Below are 21,725 nucleotides of genomic sequence, written 5' to 3' on the forward strand. Positions count from 1 at the left end.
AACAAAATTAGTAGGTGATGGCTAATGATAACTATATTAAATGATGGGATAAGATCTACCTCACTTCTAATTTAAAAACCACATAATCTTGATACATTTTTATTGTCATTCTATAATATTATAAATATTATTTCAATAAGGCATATTGGGAATCTCAATCTCATGTATCATTAAATGGGTTACATTATAATCAAATATTAGGTAAGTGTTAAACACTGTTGTTGGAAACCTCTGTATTTCGAATGCAAAGTCGTTATTATCGACGAATTGCGTTGCTACCAATAATATTATCATAATACATATTATATTACATATTGTATTACATATTATATTATATTACATATTATTATAATAATATTATGCAACGATGACAAAATGTAATGAAATTTGTCAATGGTGCATATTATGCATTACTAATACATGAAAAAAAAACACAAATATACAATATTATGTATTTTAAATTATATATATTTCCTATAAAACAAACGTTTTATTCCATAACATAATGTTTTTCTGTTCTCGTAATAGTATTTTGCATTCATATTATTATTTTAAAATTCTTATAATATACGTCTGAACGTAACAAATGTTTTACAAAACTAATAATTAACCAACAGTTTTTATATTTTATTATTTATAATACTTAATATAATCATATAGAATTATTTTTACAATTGACTACATGTTTGTTTATATTTATAATTATAATATATTCAGTATAATGACATTATTAATAGAGGTAAATATAACCTTAATTTTGTAATAGTCTAATCAATCATATTATATTATTATCGTTATCTATGTTTTTCATTATTATTATATTAATCAAACGACCGCTATGGAGTGGTTAGCCCTTGCCCCTTGGTCTCTACTCAAGTGGTGTAAAAATACCTTAAAACTTTCATCTACAGAGCACTCAGTTATTTGTATATAAACTCATTATAGTAATTATTAGTATATGTACCTAAAAAGCTATAAAATAATTTTGAATTTTTTTTTTCATTTTATGAACAGAAATAGTATATAGAGTAGAAAATTAATTAATATTATATTTAGTTTTATGGCTATGTACATAATTGTAAGTAATAAGGACGGTCTTCTCAAAATGAAAAATTTTGTACCACTTTTGTGAGTTTGATGTGTATTAAATATTAGCATATTATTTAAGCCACATATTTGCCCATCATCATTTTTTTTAATCAGTATTGTGTATTTGCTTAAAGTACATTTCATTAAACACATTTTGGTATTCACTAAATTCATTCGTACATAATTTCATTAACGTAAGAAAACTTAATGTATTTTACCGAATATTAAAAAGAAATAATAACATTTTTAATAACAAGGTTGAGTATGATGTGTTGTGCCCAAATTGATCAATATTTGTTTTTAATTGAATTTTTTCTTATAACAATACATTAACAGTTTCAAAAAGTATTTTAGAGAAATATCACATAACTGTAAAACAACTAACTTCCTTTCATCGAGCAAATGCAATAAAACTGATATTGAAAAAAGATGATGGGTTCATTCCGATAAGCCGGCTGGTAGGCTTATACCATAATTTCTTTGAGAAATCCGTAATTTATTATATAGTTAAAAAATAATCTTAAATAATTTATTTAAAAATATTAAACCTACAATAATATACTTATAAGATTTGACATTTCTTTTCATTTCTAAGTCTATCAATTTTTACAATATATATTGAGCACTTTTCTAATAATATTGACTTAAGTAAGATTTAAATTGGCACAAAAACAAAAAAATTACAATTGAAGGGCATGAAATAAGATTTGAAAATAAATTGCTCAATTAAATTTAACGTTCTGTAGGCCGTAAGTACGAGATATTGTTTATAAACTACAATATAATATGTTTGGACGGAACTACCTACAAATAAAGCTAACTCATATCATATATATATATATGTATTTAAATAAATAATATATAGATATATTTATATAAATAATAAATATATATATACATTTATTATCTATAGATAATATATTTTTGCAACCATGTTTACCTAAACCAGTCAAATTATAAAAATTAACCCTATATTTATTTTAAATTATTACAATGTTTGTATGTTATATTTATATTTGAACATATTAAATTTCACAACAAATTTTAGCATATTTTATAAATTTAAATTCTAACAGGAACAATATATTTTTAACACTTTCCGATTTTTAGGCCCAAGAACATTTTTTTTTTTTTTTTTTTTTTTTTTAAAGGTCCTATTCGTAAGTTTTTTCTATGCGTAAACGAGAAAACAACAATAATATTATTGTCTTAAACAAAATTTAACTAATTTATCTCCAGCAGTTCTAAAACATTAATAAAACAAATTTATTGAACATATTAAATTAACAAAAAACTTAAAACCATAGAAGCTAATAATCACAATATGCTAAAGATCACCCGTACAAATCTATATAACACGGGACATACCTACTATTTAATGACATTCATTTTTATACATACGTTCAATTATTATGTTACTTAAAAAGTAAAAAATACAACCTATATCACTTACTAGAAAAAAATAATTTAAAAAAAACTTTGTGACAGGTGCCTATCGCTTTGAGGAGATTTAATTCGTTTTTATAACTTGTAGAAGATGAATACATATTATGATTTTGCAAAATTATGGAAATGAACACAAGAAAATTTTTATTTATTACAAATATTTAAGTTTATTTTATTTTGAAAAATTTTAAATTCTAATGTGGTGGATACAAAAAAATCCCCAAATAATTACTGATTATTTCTTGGAATTGGATCGTTTTAAGAAACCGTTAAAGTAATTCAAGCGCAATACATCGTTAGAATGTCTTAAAACAGCACACTTGACAGATGGCGTGCATTAAACAGGTAAAGATGAAAATTACGCCAATTATGAGTGTAATAGGTACATTTAATATTATGATGAAAACGATCCGTGTTTCCGACGATATCAATTAATAAACTTAAATAATAACTAATAATTATTGTAATCGATCGTCGTTACGTGACTATCAGATTTTTCTTATGCGCTGTTAGATATTGAAATAAAATAAAAATAAAAACAAGATAACAGAACATTAAAAAAAACAAATGCGTGAATCCGTTTCTCACTCTATACAATTTATTCGGACATTGAGTCGTACAACTCATTACGACCTAATAGTATAATAGCGGTAACGCGTTAGTATCTACGTTATAACGTTCTTAGCACTACAATAATACAATAGTATTTACTTAAATTATATCTGCGTTGAAATTGTAATAATAATAATAATATATTAATACGCTACGCCTCACGCGTTGTTTAATAATTATTATATTAATATATCCGTCAGTATAATCATTACGCGTGTTCGTCGTTCGTTTATATATTGTAATAATATTTTATTGGTCCCGGTCTGAAAAAACCTGCGGTGCCAACGATCGTGGTATATGTGTTTATAAGTGTGTGTGTGTGTATGTGTGTGTGTGTGTGTGTGTGTGTGTGAAATGGGCGTAACCAGACAATCAAACTCGGCTAGTATGGTAAAACGTTTATAATATAATAATATATTTTACTACTTTCGATAGTCTTCATAATATATTTTTTTTTCCAATAATTTTAACGGATACTGAGAGTTGAATTATTTTGGAGGGGTGACAAATATGTACCACTCACCTCCTACCCAGAGATATGTCACTGGTGTGTATGAATGTGATACGGTCGTAGTAACGAAACAACTGATCTCACGGAAATGAGGTTAAAACGTATATCATATATTTTTAACAGTTTTTGATAGCCTGTGTAATATTTTTCAATGATTTCAATGGATGCTGAGGTTTAAATTATTTGTTGGGAGAGGTGACAAATCTACCCCCAGCTACCTTCCCTAGTTACGCCTCTTGTGAGTGTATATGTTTGTGTGTGTGTGAGAGTGTGTGTATTTTTATAACAATATAATGTATTGTATAAGTATTTTAATAATAGTCTTATCAGGAACGAGGACCCTGTCAGAGAGGTGTCAAGCTCCCTCCGGTTCACCGGCCGCCCTCAAGCAACGATGACGAGCTATTATATGTACTGCTCGTGCCCGTTGCGTCCGCGTTCATCGGACGGGCGGTCCGTCGTTATTTTCGTTATTATTTTTTTTTTCATACTATAATAATTATTATTATTATTTTTTGGTTTCGTTTTTTTTTTTTGAGATAAAACCTCGCCCGTTCACAAGTGACATTACAATATTAACAACAATAATGTATAATAATAATAATAATAATAATAATAATAATAATAGATTTATAATTTTTCGGAAATCGTGTCTTTTGTTTTGTATCTCCGTTTTTATCATCGTCAGTCGTCTTCGTCGTCATCGTCTGGTCAGCTATTACGTGACGGCCGCCATCGCTACCAACGCCAGCCCCGATGCCGCCCACAACAGGAGGTGCAGTGGCAGGTCCGGTCGACTGCTTGAAGACGTGTCAGTCAGACTATAATCGGTGCACTGAGACTCCTCGATGTCCAGGGGAACGTTTTCCACGCACACCGGTCTCTGTAAGTCCGCGGCGCTGCCACTACCACCGTTGCACAGCGTTTCGTTCCGTACGCATAGACCATCCGCACAGTGCTCGTAGCAGCATTGTTCGGTTACGTCTGTCGCAGACGTTTGGAACCATATGTCCGGATCTATGGACAGAAAATATCGAAAACAGTTTCTTTTTTTATTATTGTTAGCATCACGATAACACGACTCAATGTTATTTTTCTTTATGGCCGACGTAGTAACACAGGGAATAAACCAGAATTTATTAATAGGCTAAAAGAGGGTTTTTACTTTATTCAAACAACAATGTTTTTAATATATTACAAGTCTAAAGACTTGTTTTTGTAAAATGCAAGTTCAATTGATGTATTTGAAAATACTTATAACTAATTTATGTTGCATACTAAAAGTTCAACCCTATGCTAGCCTACCTAATTATATTTTAAAAAAATACGAGGTTACTGTTACTGTAATAATAAGGCAAAAATGAATTTATTACATATTATATTATACTACTCGAATAATGGTAACACATTGTATCAACATTTAATATTAATGGTTCTTCGAGTAAATAGTACCTATTAATAATCATTGATGAAGATATTTTTGGTTTTGTGATAACCTACCTACTACTATTAGTATTTTCAATAAATAAGAATAATTTTATATTTTAAATACATAAAATATTTACAAAAAAAAATAACAATTTAATAATATATTTTTACACAACTCTTATAGTGGGAAAAACTAGTTATTGCATTAGAGTCGAAGGGTTATAATGAAAATATCGACAATTCATGAAAGCAACGATGTTTTTATATTATTACACGCTCAACGATGTTTTCACAGGGTCAACTATTTTTTTTTTAAACTTGCTTGGCATTTCGCATAATACGTGACTGACACAAAAAGCCTTTCGTAACCGGACGAAACAAAGAATAGCAGGAAACACGTATTTGTAAGACTTTTTTTTCTCTTTTTGTTTACAACAACTTTTTTTTTAACAAAACGTTATATTCATAAAAAAAAAAAAACACTTTGTGTAGACTATACACATGTAATGACGTAAATAATTATAATACTCCTTGATTATGGTTAAATTATTTAATTCATTTATATCAATCATTTTATTAAAAAAATTCTAATATTCTAAACGAGTGGGTCACACTAAAAGGAATTTTAATAATTTATTTTATAAAGTTTATTCAAAATTTGAATTTTTATCAGATGTTATATATTTTGTATTGTTTTTATTGTGCGATACACGATTATTTTCCATCCTGAATAAAATTTATTTTTACATTTTATTTACAAATAAAAAAATAAACGCCGTGTATGTAATATGCTATACAATGTACAATATATATATATTACGAAACTGTTTCAAATCTGCCACGAGCAGATTGTATTTTTTACCACAAATTTGCTTTTTGACAGTTTGAGTACAAACTACTGACCACAAGATACCCGACTGAGCTTATTTGCTTATTTAATCACTACAACTACCATAAAAAAATGTTCTCCCAAAACGAACTACAACCGAAGATAAAGTGCACTCAGATACGGGTTTACTATAAAATAAACGCTATAGAATTGTAATTATATTTCTAGAAAAAAAATATATATTTAGATGTATTTAATATTTTAATGCGTTTCTGAATTTATTGCAATTTGGATTTAATAAGTTTAATATTGTAGTTAATACGAATTGTATAAGCCAATTAAGGTAATATAATAAAATATTAAAACATACGTCGAAAAAAAATATATTTATAACCGTGTCAACTAGGTACTTAATGATAGCAATATTTAGAATAGTATACAATTACTATTATATATATTATTAAAAATTAAGTTTACACGAGTTATTATGTTTTTTTATTAGAAATGTTAAATTATGTGAATTGTAAAAATAATAATTTCATTGATACAGCATACAAAATACCTAAAAATGATCAAGTTCGTTGAATTTTAAATGTGGTATAATATACCATACACGTAACAATAATTTACTCGATTCAAAAAGCTAGTCGTAGATAAAACGCACAGAAACAATACTGTTTGGCATCGTTGTATCGGCCAAATAAAGGCTACGGTTGCCAACTATGAATACTGTATTAGTAGATATTATTATATATTGTTTAACACGCGTACTCGGACCGTTAGAACGGCAATAACGATAACAACAACAACAATATTTCTGTACGTGCTTATTAAAACCGTTCAGATGAAGATATTTATATACCATTGGCCGTTGTGGTTCTTATAGCGATAATAACAATAATGTACGGAAATGACAAACCGGAAGAGGAAAACGAAAAAGTGATGGCCAACTATATAATAATAATAATAATAATAATAATACTTCGAACCGCGTCTGCGTCGTTTCTGAATCAAAACGCATTACAATGCCACGGTACTACCGGTACTAGTGCTCGCACGTCCGCCGATGGCCGTATCCGAGACGGGTACAACAATAATGGTAATAGTGATAGTAATAATAACATATTATTATGATACGTTATACTGTAATATATTATTATTATTATTATTATTATAGTTTGGAAAAGGGTAACCCGAAAACCTAACGAGAAGACGGGCGCGCATGTATAATATTATATATGACGTATCTGTCCCGCTCGCCGCCCGTACGGGGGAGGTGCGAGGCGGAGTGCCCGAGTTTTTTACCTCACCCAACGACCACCCGCCCCGTTGTACAGGGCACAGTCACACACACATACACACACACACACCCACACGCAGCACACACACACACACACCCACACGCAGCATACACACACACACACCCACACGCAGCACACAAACTAGCTGGCGCTCGTCGGCGAGGAAGGGACCCTTAGCAACAACGATCGGTGGCGCGGCGGTGCTGCTGGTGGCGGTGGCGACGGCGCGAACGCCAGGAAAGAAGGCGTCACGCCGTTTCTCTCAGCACACGCTCATCCACATAGATATAAACACGTGCGCGCACGCGTTATGGTGCACGCATTGGTGTTCGATTTTTCAGCGTACATTATCGGCGGCAGCAATTAGTAATATTATAAATTAAAGTTCGTTGACGGTGTGGAGGCAGTGGCGTTAATAATAATACACCTATACCCATAGCTGGGCAAAAAAAAACTGTAAAGTAGACGTACGTTTAACCGCTATAATACGTAATGGCGACGTAAACGTCCAACATATATAATATAGTGTATATCATCGAAACACGGAGGATATTTTATATTAACTGGTTGTTTTTTTTTTTTTTTATTCAAATTGTTCAATTACGGGAACGAGTTATTGACGAAAATGATATAGTGAAACGTATTACATGAGATATTATAAGTGGTAGATTGGAGACCGAGCAAATATTTTTCCTGTGCTACACCATATAATATAGTTTGTTATTTTTCGACATTTTTTCAAGATAGGTGTTATTCGTAGTGTTCCAAAAAACGACTCAAGGAGACTATATTATACAAACCGAAAAGCTGTTATAAAAAGGTAATATGCGATTTACTACACCTTCGCGGTTATGTCATTGAAACCGTTTCGGTAATTTTGCTGCGATCCAAAATATACAGATACTTTCATTTTGGGGACTTTAAATTAAATCACCCCATTATCTAAGTGTACTAATCGAGGGAAGGTGAGTGGAACAGAATATGATATACCGTCGCCTGTTATTTACCTATACAAGTGAACGATGCCTCGCCGGCGTACGGGTTGGTGTCATCGGCTACCGGAAGTAGCCACGGACACTTTTGTTCAGCCTCCAGACACACGGACCGGCAAGCGTTCACCCTGTAACGGCCGCGGCGTCCCTGTTTCGCCGTCGTCCGGGTCCAGTGAGGCAGGACCGCGGCACACGCCCAGAGAGCGTAAGCGTCCTGCAAACACACATAAAAAAAAAACTGTGATTATTATTGCTATATAATATACGGTATTATGTTTTATATTTTCTAGTTTTGTTATTATCGTCCTACAATAATTTCACTCGTATAATAATTTTTAAGATTGTATACCTGTTTTTTTTTTTTACTCAACCTAATTTCCCTAGAGGTCGTATAACACGATATTATCCGATATAGTCGCGTGACATCGTAATTTATGCAATAGCATTATTTAAATATACACTAACTACTATTATAATATTATAACAGGTTAACCTATTGTATACACTATACATACATGGCGATGGCGATAACGTATTATTTAATTTGTCTCAAAACACAAACTCCATATTAATATGTCTGTCGTTTTCTTAATTTATTATGAATATAATATGTAGTGACTAGTGACTAATAAACTAATATAGTCAAACATTGTAATTACTCGTTAGTCATTAGGTTCCTACGCGCGTTCGAGTGCTTGAGGTATTGATCACATTCACATCCGACCGTTCACAAATAACTGTAGGTTAGGTACATAGTTTTATATTCCAATAAATTGGTTTGGTTTTCAATAGTATGTTTTATTCTTAAATAATTATATAAAAGCATATCATATAGATATTTAAATTATTATATGCTTATAATATTTTTATGTACATATGAATTTTAGAGTTGTGTATTGCACAATAGTAAAAAAAAAAATATTCATCGGGATATTTTCAAGATAATATATAAAGTAAAATCGGATGATATATACATTTCAATTTAACTTCCCTTCATGTTATCCCTTTACATGGAGACGTTTCCTTGGAAGGTCACCCATCCACAACATGTTTGATGTTCGTCGGTTTATGATATTTTAAAATTTGCCCATCAATCATCGTCATAAAAATCTTGGCAGCTATTACAAACGGAAGAACGTACAAATGGAAAGGAAGGGGATTATATTTTATTTAGTAAAAAATTATGCGAAGTAATAAAATACTTGTAGTTATATTATTGTGATATTATGTATTCTTAATAATTTCAAATTAATTTGTAAAAAAAAAGTTAAATTACTTTATGCGATATCTTAAAAATTAGTATAAAAGTACATTCTTGCTATTATTGGTGATTTATCATTAGCATAATTTAGTAATATATTATATTTTATTTTAAAAAAACTTTATTGTGATTATAGTTCAATTATATTATATAAGCCATAATTTATTTTAAATAAACATTATTAATATATTATCGTATAATTACTCTAGTTATACATTTTAATATTTTTAAGCGTATAAAAAAAAATATTAATTAAAAAATAATAATGTAAAATTATTGTATATTTTTCTTACATTTATAAAATTTAAAATATAAAAGGTATAAGTAAATTTTTTTTATGTATTTAGGTATTTATTTAAATAGTTAGAAGCACCCAATGCAATCAATATTTACAGCCTAATTACAAAATGTTTACCTTAAAAACGGATATAATATTTAAAACATAATTATATATTAAAATCACTGTTATTAATAATAATATTAAGTTACTATATAAAAGAAACAATTTAATTATTATGATAAAATAAATCTACATCAAAATTATAAACTGAGTACATTAATATATTTACATAGTATAAGGAGTATTTTTAATTTAATTAGTACGATAAAATGACACATAAAAATATTTTTTTCTAGTTTGAAAACTAGGGACTAAATTGTTTAAATTGAATATTTATTCTGGAAAATTAATATTTCCATTCAATTAAAAAATAAAATAATAATCTAATACTTCCGACAGGTAAAAATGATTTTTATTTAATATATGTTTATTGTTTAGAATAATTAATGTAGATATGAGTATTGCAGATGATAGAATCAACTCCGAAATGCTAAAATATTCAAGATCATAAACCAAAAGATTCTAACTTTGGAATTGATTCATAAATATTTAATCAGTGTCATCATATAACGTGTTTAAATTTTCATTATTCGTTTTATAATGTACTAAGAAAGACTAAATAACAGATATACAACATTCGTATCAAATAAGTATATATTATAACAATATTTGTTCTATGATTAAACAGTCTTTACAAAAGTATAATGTTGTGACGAGTGCTAATGAAATATAATATGATCAAATAAGGTCACAATTTTAGAATTAGAAAATTATGTGAACATTGGATGAGCATACAGTTTAAAAAAAAACAATAATAATTGATAACAAAAACAAAATAATACACTAATACTATACTGATATGTTTATTAAAAATGAACTAAACAAATATTTTGCATTATTTAAATTTATTTCTGTCGAGGTATTGATAAAAAAATACTTATATAGAAAGTACGTGTTATATATAAAATACCCCCAAGAGTATCTGAAGATTGTTTTGTCACGCGTACTTTACATAATAATGTAGGTATATGCGTGGAGCTATGTTGAGAAAGGCAAGATGACAAGAGGAAAGGAGTTTATAGTGTCATTTGCAGATGACATAAAACCAAGTGTTTACTGAAGGGAATAATCTGCTATTCAAGCAATAAATCAGTGATTCTTAAACGGTGTAAACTTTAAGTAAGCCGAATAGCACAATATTTATCGGCAAAAAATGTAGCTAAGAATATAGACATAAAAACGTGAAATTCAAAATGTTCGTATCCATTGAATCGTCAAATCATAAACGTAGTGTAAAACAACAGTGAATTGTGATCAGTATAGGTATATCAGTCGGATCTTAGTTTATCATAAATTATATTAAAAACCACGAGCGTACCTCATACATATAAATATACAATATTACCAAATTTATCTAGTCCGCGTAATTAACAGAAGCATTTTAAGCATTTATTGTCCTTTGTAGAGGCACGTGCATTCATTTTAATATTTATTGCACTGAGAAAATGTGAGACGATTCCTTAACGTTTAACTTTTTCAATTAAAACTTGACATTATTTTATTTTTATTCTTCCCTTTTTTATTCCTTGCTCCTTTCCTTTTATTCTTTTTCTCTTTCACTCTACTATTTTTCGCTTACTCTTTTTCTCATCTGTTCGTGATATAATATCCCTTCACCTCATCTTTTAGATAGGTTTGCCTGCCACTCAGGGATCATAGAGACCGGAAAATAACACTGGAAGGCACATGCTAAAGTGGGCTTACGACTACAGGCTCTTATAGTCTGACAAAGGCGTGACGGGTGTCGATCGGAGTTCAAGAGGTCGGCCCTCATTTTATCTTTACCTTTTTTCTCTTCTCCATCTCGCTCACGCTTTCACACTATTTCTTACCCTATCTGTCCATCTATTTTCCTACTCCCTCTCTCTCACTCTCTCTCTTTTTCTCTTCCATACTCATTCAACTACCATCGCTCACCAAGTTCCTCACACAATGGCAAATAGTGACGCTGTAAAATTTACTCAAACACCGTTCCTTCAATTCTTCTAAGCATAAACATAAGAGGAAACTTATTGTTTTCATGACTATATTTTTTTTCACCGAACTCAGTCCAACAGTTTATAGACCTGTCAGAAAGATTTTTTAATTTCTATTTATGCCACATAATAATATTTTATATTTTGACAATCATTTAAATTGAAGTGTATTCAATTCAAAACAATTATCACGAAAATTCTAATTCCGATATTATTCGTGACAATATACGTATTAATTTAATAATTCCCTTACTTCAGTTTATAATCTTTAAAAGGCAAAAATATGTGTATCACCTTGCAGTAATTAGGTGCTGATTAATACTCATTATTGAGTATTGTGGATTTTTTTAAATTAAAGTTCAATGATCACCTATTGCGTACAATGAAAAACCATTCTTAGTGAAAACATAAGCAAAAACTATCTAAATTTTGGTACCGACGGTTACAAAACAATTATTTTAATAATAATATTGGATTTGCACAAGAATTCTCATTTTTGCTTAATATTTTGTTTGTTTTTTCCCGATACTGAAAAAAAAAGTATTGGGAATATTAATTATGACCTCTTTAGTATAAACTAAATCTAATTTTCTATCCAAAACCACCTTCAAATTTAAAATTGAAGCATTTTATAAGCAACTTATTTTGTACACTGACACAAAAAAAAAACACACACACACACACGCGCGCGCACACATTAGTCAGATCAATACATTCATCGCTCCCCTACGAATCTAAATTAGTAACTCAAGCTATAATGATAAAAATAGTATTAATAACATTTCATTACTGTGAGCTATTAAAATATTAATTAGATTTATTTATAATTTTATGTAATAAACATGCATACGTGTAAATACGTATACTCTGTATAAATTTATTATTGTTATAATCATAATTATTAATAAAATATAATGAATTTATTCAAAATTATTTAGTTGGTGTAAAATATATTTAATCAAATATATGCATGTTATGATAAATAGGAAAACATAAATGTTTCTCTTAATTGATATTTATTATACTCTGGGAAACATTATTATCAAAAGTTAAAGTTCACAATGCTAATAAAGAACAGTTTGATTTGTTAATATTAAAAGGTACAACATTGATACAGATATAATACACAAAATTATTACTTTTTAAAACCAACGTTTATAACTTAAAAAATAAGTAAATTAATACGGTTTTCGTGGATTCATGTTTGAAAACAGTATTACAATTATTAACTAAAGCAATTATAATAATATTGGTGTTGCTATAAATTGTATATATTTTTATATATAACTAAATCGTTTAGTTAAACAAAGAATGGTTACGTTGTTTTGGGTAAAATAATGTTATACATTTTACTTTTTAGTACTTTACTCCAAATACGGTTTCTACATAATTTCATCTTTTTTTTTATTATTGAAATCAGAGTATTATATAACATCAATAGATATCATTAATATTTTTCGCTTACTTTATACTATTAAATAAATAATTTATATAGTAATTTATATAAATTTTATACATAACTGATGTCATTAGTTTAATATAATATGTAATCTATACAATCATTTCATGTTAAGTGAAATTAAACTAATGAAAGTACTCACATGGTACCTATTCAAAGAATTTTATAAAAATTAAATTTAAATACATGAATAGATTAAATCGTTTTCGTTTAATATGTAAATATCATCTATTTTAAAATGAAAACTATTTCTTTTAGAAATTTCGAAAAATTAAAATAGTATATTTGTGCGTATATAAAATTAATACGCCTAAAAAGTTTAATGTAACACATGCAAAATAATTATTTCATGATATTATCATATTTTTAAAGATAATAACTATCACCGTTACATTTATGACCAATGTTTATTATACTAATTGCCAAAGTATGTTTTCCAAACACATATTGTTCTAAAGTTAAATTATATAAATTAAATAAATGTATCTACATTTTTTTTAATAGGAATACTGTTCCAGGAATCTTAAATTAAACAAAATTGTAATTAACGAAACAACAATAAATATTTTGTATTTTACTTTTTGAACGCATATTTAAAACTTGATACCAAACATGTTATTTATTTCACACTTTATAGAATAATTTACTTATTTATTTTACAGCATTATACTTGAGGATAATATTTTACCAAAATAATTGAACTATGTCACGCAATAAAATAAAATTATAAAACGATACGATGCAAATTAATTATTTTCAAACACGTCAATAGCCTTTAAAAGGTCACAGAATACCAATATAAATTTTAAAATTTCTGACAAAACATTGAACTAATTGATAAATAGTAATGTATTAATATTGATAGATTACATAAAGTATGAGTAAGCAAATCTAAAAATTAAATATAAAAAAATGCTGATCCTCGTTATAGATGTGATTAAAAATTATATACGTGATTGTCCAACCATTAATAGATATTTAAGTACGATTCATACAATTTAATATTTTAAAACTCAAAGCAGGGTTCGATCAGCGTTCATCAATTAAATTATTTTATAATTTATATTACGATCATTAAAAAAATGTAGAATTTTGAATATACTTATCATGACATTCAAATCTCAAAAGCACTTTTTTCTTCACAATCAATTTTTTTAACAATATACCTAAAATATATTTAAATAATATATTACAGTTTTGAAGATCAAAATTAATCCAATGATTTCATATGGCTAATGAATTTTTAGTTATCACCAACGAACAATATTACAATGCACAAATACTACAAATTAAATCAAGTCAATTTGTTTATATATTAAAATACACTAATCAATGATTTTTTTATAAATTGGATTAGATTTTAAGTATGAAAAGTTAAAAGAATAGAAGAATAAAAGAGATGAATAAAAAATGTATTTTGACAAAATATAACTGTAATACTTGAGCAGAATTTAAATTAGTTATACAATTTATTAACATTTCCTTACTTTGTAAAATATTTACGAAATACAATGCAATTTGTAATAATATTACAGTAGTCTTTTTTAAGGTGAATTTTGATATTTTTAATATATAGTATTGACATTTTAATGCAAAGATTCAATATAATTTAAAAACCAAATATTGTCTTTTATAGTATTTTAAATTGTATTTGTGATTAGTTTATTTATTTCATGATGATATTATTTTAATTTAATCTAAAAAGTTGAGTAATAGTTATTGGTTAAATAATGAACATCATTTTCATACAAAAATTGAATATGTTTAAAAATAAAAATAGTTGTAAAATCGATTTATTAATAATTATTTAATTGGTTATTATGATGTATTTTTATTAAATCTTAATATGATAATCATTATTAAATGTAAACATAAGATTGAAAAAGTGCTATAATTATTCAAACTTTTTATATTAATTAAGGTTAGAGCAATTAAACACATTAGTTGACTCAGGGTTTTGGCTAAAAATATATATTTTTTTTTAAATCCAAACTAACTATTAATCTTAAACTTTCTGTATTTTTTTTTCTTTGAGAGTACGTTATTATGTCGTTAAGAACGACAAAAAGCGTATAAAAACATCAAAATTCCTCCCTTCGCTTTCCATATCAGAAGAAAAGAGAGAAAACTGTGACAAGAGGGTTGATGGATATTCAACAAAGGGGGAACCTCATTGGGGAATATTTACCCCGATTTCTGCTGATACACAACATCTTATAGAAAAAGAGATCTATCGAACATTTCATAATATGAGACAAATTAAACCACGTATAAAACCCTTTCTAACAAAGTCTCATACCAACTTGAGCCATTTTTTTAATAAATGTTTTAGTGAATAAAAATGTAAAATATAAATATTTATACGATTTACTATAATTTTCAAGTATTCACAAACTTAATAGTTTATTAAATACTAAATCCTGATTCAAATTTTGAATTATAAACGTCAGTATTAAATAAAAACAATCAACTACATAACAATTTATATTAAAAAAAGGTAGTTTTCAGTGGAAGTCTATAATTTAAAATTACCAGCGGGATACTATTTAAATAACATTAAAAATAAAATCTTAAAGTATATTATAATTCTAAAAACCAATTCATGGCGAAATTTATAATCATAACTGAAGAAATGGGAATAATCTATATTATTCAAAATTAGATTAGATTACTATTAAATAGGTTTGGTATTAAATTTAGTAACACAATTTATTTTTAATAAGTAAGATTTAATTATAAATGTGTGTTAAAAAAAAAATTACTTAACATACAAATATTTTTATAATATCATTTTATCATCAGTAAATATCCATAATGATTAATTTCAAAATATGTTTTGATCAATTTTGTTATAAATAAAACATATTTGATAGATTTAAAACTTCAACAGTCGTAATTGAATTTTAAAGTCATAACTTGGGTGGATTCAAGTATGAATCTGACCCGGATTACAATTACTTTTTCCTTTGGACGGACGTTCGAAACACGTGATCTCATAACTTTGTTATGGACTGCAATAAGCATTGTTCATAACTATAGCATTTTATTGATCATCAGACTACAATACCATCTTATATACCATGGACGTTAAACAAAACGAACTTTTCCGTCTCCGTTTCTTTTACAAACGAAACAAATATATATATATATATATATTGTATTATTGATTTTGGTTTAGTATACTATTTGAAGCACCCCTGAAATTTTTATTCATAACCCTGAGGTTTTCTTAAACGAACTCATTGTGTTTTGATATTGTTTTAACTACGGACATGTTAAACCAATTAGACAAATGATTTACTGATATTATATAACTTAATTAATTAGGTATTGCTGTGCGATGAAGCTTTCAACTGTAATAATAATGAACATGTCCAAATGGAGTGGGATGTTATGAAAGTATATTATTTCTGAAATAAGTCATATAGTTAAAATTTTATTATGACGCAATATTTTATGTAATTGAAATCTGAATATGAATTAAAAGAATTCTATCCTAAATTTTTCACAAGTATTCTGTTCATATTCATATAATATATTATATTATTTAACTATTTTTATGTAATATTGACCTAAAAATAAATTATATTTATGAATAATAAAAATAATTTTTTTGGTACTACTTACATATAATATGTGTACCTAATTATTATAAATGTATCAACTACACTTTTAGGCTTAATGCCTCTAAAATAGTAATAAACCAACAAATGTAGTTATTTTTGACATTATATCTATAAAAAAAAGATTAAATAGATAGTACTTATAATAAATAATAAAAATAATTAATTTGTATTTGGCGCTAACGACTAAAACTTACTATTATATTATATTGATTAAATTATTATATATTACTTTAAACGTAGATATATAAAACTCGTTTTAATATGTTTTGTTAATCATTCCTAATAATAAAATATTAGTTTATAGTAGGTTTGGCGATTCAATCGTCATCGAATATTAGGTCGAGTAGTATTTTAATGATTATCTAGTTATCTTTATGGCCAAAAGTGACAGTTGATATTATGATACTATATACATTTTAAGAATACAAGCGGAACTATCGTTAAAATAATATTTATGGTATAGGTAGTTGTATTCAATATTCTTAATGCATAATAAAGATGTAATAACAAAACAAGAACTATATTATATAAGTATATTTTAAGCTTTTACGTTAATTCGTTGTATATTATTATATTAAGCAAAATATCATCTAGGCCAACATATTAAAACCATATTATAATATATATATATATATGTGTGTGTGTATTAATGCATCAACAGTTATTCTGTTACGAATATAGCAGACGTTATTTTTCTTAAATAACCGTAAAGCATAGCACACAATATAATACTTTGGATTAATTGAAATCATATCGTGATTGAATACGGTCAGCAAACACTTTTTGAATTTAAAATTATTTTCGTATAGTTGAACTCGATAAACCTTCAAACTAGCACTGTGCACCAACTGCAGTCCGATAGACGATTGCAAAACGTATACCTGCAGACGGTGACACTCGTTAATTTTAAAAGCGCATTGCAATTTTATTACGCGCCGGTACGTGACACGTATTGCGTATTGACGATATTTTTTTTCTCGCCGTACCTCTTTCGAACGACAATAACACGCGCGTCTAGCGACGGAACGATAATATTTTAATGCATACTACACGTCATTATATATTGGGCCGGCTTAAAAATCACTGTCGGTATAATATTATATTATTGTAATGTGCCCGTGCAGTACATGTGCCGCGCCATTGCGTGTGCGTGTATGGAAAGAGGAGTAAATCGATTAACGGCGTGTAGCGTCTGTAAGTCGCAAACCACACGTGACACCCCCGTCTGATGATACTCCGGTCGCTATAGTAACCCGACCGGAGGATTATAACCTACGTTCATCCAGCAGCGGGCGCTTACACGGCCTTTCGGCCCGGCACGGTTGGCCGCCGTCGTTGCCGACTCGGCCGTGGCAATAAATGCACACCCCAGACTTGTCCTATCTTTTGCGTCTATATTTTATGCGCACACATACACATAAACACATACATGACCACCGCTGTCGCCGATAAAAGTTAGTACAGCGTGGCGGCTGGAGGTAAAGTGGAGGTGACGATGGTTGACAGGCCAGACACCATCTCTCTTCTCTCTCTCTCTCTCAGTTTCTGTCTCACACACACACACCCACACTGTCTCGATTTATATTGCAATCGCCTGTGGTCAAACGGACGGGCAGAATAACCATTGTTCTTAATTTTTCTTTATCGAGACTATATCCGTTACAGTATTCCTCCTTAATAATAAGCACCCTCTCGACCATTTCGTCATTATTTTCTCACGAAACATGCATATATAGATTTTCGAGTTCGGGCTGTCGTTGATACTTCGCCGCGGGACCTCGTGTACAAAAAACAATCCGGAAAATTAGTTTCAAAAATTATTTTTTTTCGTACTATTTATAATTTTACGTTTCATAGAAACATGTGATATGATTACAATATGTCATAAGCAAATAACTGTGACGGGTATGTGTACGATAATGGATCAAATATGGTAACTCAAAACCTGAGGTAATGTAATATTTTCAGAAAACCCTAGTTTTTTCATTCCACGTTTTACCTGTTTTTCTTTAATTAGTGTCTTGGTCTGGAGTTGTTGTACCGTTCATACCGGCTATGTTGGTGCAATTCAAAGATTAAACTACTTGTTTTTTAAACTAAAAATATTGCTTTATCTTCTAAATCAATTAATATGAATACTAAAAGAGCGTGTATTTTAAAAATTCACTTGTAAATAGAAGTTTATACTAAGCTTCAAAAATATTTAGAGCGGGCCTATCTGAGTTAGGGATTATGTTTTCCAGTTGTATTCACAATTAAACAAATAGTTACTAAGATATAAAAATGTATGACAAATAACGTATAATTTTGTTATCAATTTCGATTCAGATAACTAAAATAACCACAAAATTAAAATTTCACTGAATATTATATATAGCCAAAAGCAAACTAATATACCTGATTTCCTGTCTGGTATCAAAAATGTAATGTTTGTGAAACACTAAGATATTTTTGATCTATCTATTATATTACATATTCAAAATCATGCTTTACTTATGAATATACAAGAACAAAAAGCATCTGAGTATAATTTATATATTTATGTGGATAATTTAGATGAATACGTTTTACTTCTTTTAAAAGAACAAAATATTTAAATAATATAGTTCGCACCGTTATGATATGAAAATGAATACACGTATTTTAATTCTGGAGAACTTGTTTTTTAATACCTACTGTTGAAGTTGTATTATATTTCAGTATATTCAAACATGCATCAAATAAATCATGGTGCATTTTTTCGCTGTTACGCTAAAGTAATACGTATAGATTTATGTTTTAGTGGTGTAAACAAATAGTTTTTTTTGTCTTAACAATAAGCTTCTAAAGTTTGCGTCGAAGAATTATCGACACAAGACGAATAACGATGTTATATAACGCAGTACATACTTGTGCGTTGCTAATAAATATATTACAAAAAACAAAATTTCATAAAAAATAAAAAATGTTGGTTTGTAAGGTAAAGTAAAAATAATATACATAAGTGTATAGTATTGACAGAATTGATTTCAATTAATGTTTTGTGGTTTGTATTCAAAGGTATATGATTTCCGATAGGCATCAACAGTAATGTTGTTTTGATCTATTAAAAATAATTACTCTTATAAAATAACCAACAAGACAACAACTACTCACGATATTACAGTTACAATAGAATGTGTCATGTTAGATAATTAAATTATAATAAATAACTAGATTATATAATATTATAGAAAAATTATAAACATTTGAATTGTGACATAAATTTAAGACTTATTCCAAAAAATACTTATTTACATAAAGCTATATTCATTATATTAAATGTTTATATATTATATTTTATAAATATTTTTAATATGATATTATATTTTTTGTTTGTTTAATAACATATTATAATATATTTTATTATTATTTTTATTTTTATAAAAACATAAATAAAGATGAAATTTTAACAACTATGATATCGTTTTTTACTGTAGATCTACTTTTCTATCTCAAATTATAGTTATATAATATTTATATAAACCTGAAAAACTTCTTTTGCCTAAAATTATTAATTTATATAACATTTTAAAAATGTGTACATCTTTCCAATATGTACATAACTAAGTGTCGTATAAAAAAATCATACTGATGTATGTCCAAATGTAGGAACCATTTTAACTATACTGTACATTACCATTTAAGAGTAAAAAGTTGTAATGGCTGAAAATCATTAATCATTATGTTTTTGTTTTGTTATTATTAAATAAATTATGTACACAAACAATACCATTATTGAAGTACGGCACAAATAAAATCTCGGAGAAATCGAATTCTGTATCATTAAATGGTTTTTAGTGAAAAACAATAGAACCAAACATACATGATATTACTGAAATACATTACCCAACTGTGTTTAATCAACTCTGTATAATATGGTATTACGCGCATCAGTAAATAACTTATAACGCACAATATGTATCCGGGTTGTGTCTTTTAATATTTTTAATTTAACGCAGATTTATCGTATTGCTCGAATCGGGTGTTTAAAATGTAGTATATTTGTTTACTCCGTGCTGCTTGTGTTGTTGTATTTTATTAGACCAGTCAATTTTATCGCCTCGTGATCGTTAAACGAATTATAAAACGTTAACATACTATTACAGCTGTAACAGCTGATGAGCTGTACTACGGAGTGAATAAAACATATAGGATAGATCATCAACTTACATCTCGTATCGAATAATATTATCTTGGTGAAAACTGAGAACGTGATGCCATGCCACCACCGCCGTCGTTTTTACGGAATATGTTACCAAACTTTAACGACTCACAGCGTATAATTTTATCGCGATGGCAATAGCTTCGTTCTGAGCAAAACGAACAGACGACATAATGTTTGGAGCCACCAAATGGATTCCCATACGTGTTGCCACGTTTTCCATCAATGTACGCACAATGATTTTATTATTAATTCGTCATTTTAATAAATCAGTTTTGTTTTTATTTTTACTTATGAATAATAAACGCCCCTGCAATAAGCACAGAGTACCTATGTGAGTATGTAAATTGAATAAACATTGTGAATGATATTGATAACATGATACGTCATCAAAGTACAATTGAACAACAAATTATTATAGAATATACAAAAATCAACAACCAAACAAATCAATACATTATTTTGTAATATTATGTTTTAAAAAATATTTCATAATAGAAATATCACGAGTAAAACTAAAATCTATCCCAACTAAACATTATAATATTTGATTAAAAAGACAATAATAAATTGAATTTCCTTGTAGAAAAATGGTCCATTTTAGTAGAAAGA

General features: G+C 27.9%; 1 protein-coding gene across 1 annotated transcript in view; it reads right to left on the reverse strand.

Annotated features, from left to right (window-relative positions):
* Positions 1-447: 447 nt before the first annotated feature.
* Positions 448-21,725, reverse strand: part of LOC132918959 (putative uncharacterized protein DDB_G0277255) — a 43,152-nt gene continuing 21,874 nt past the window's right edge. Inside the window, exons 3-4 of the mRNA XM_060980318.1 lie at positions 8,224-8,422; positions 448-4,675 (exon numbers count right to left, since the gene is read on the reverse strand). Coding sequence (XP_060836301.1) covers positions 4,377-4,675; positions 8,224-8,422 — 498 coding nt within the window. The 3' untranslated portion in view covers positions 448-4,376. The remainder of the gene's footprint in view (positions 4,676-8,223; positions 8,423-21,725) is intronic.

Source organism: Rhopalosiphum padi, chromosome 1 (genome assembly GCF_020882245.1).
Source record: "Rhopalosiphum padi isolate XX-2018 chromosome 1, ASM2088224v1, whole genome shotgun sequence".
In the NCBI taxonomy this organism is placed as follows: Eukaryota; Metazoa; Arthropoda; class Insecta; order Hemiptera; family Aphididae; genus Rhopalosiphum; species Rhopalosiphum padi.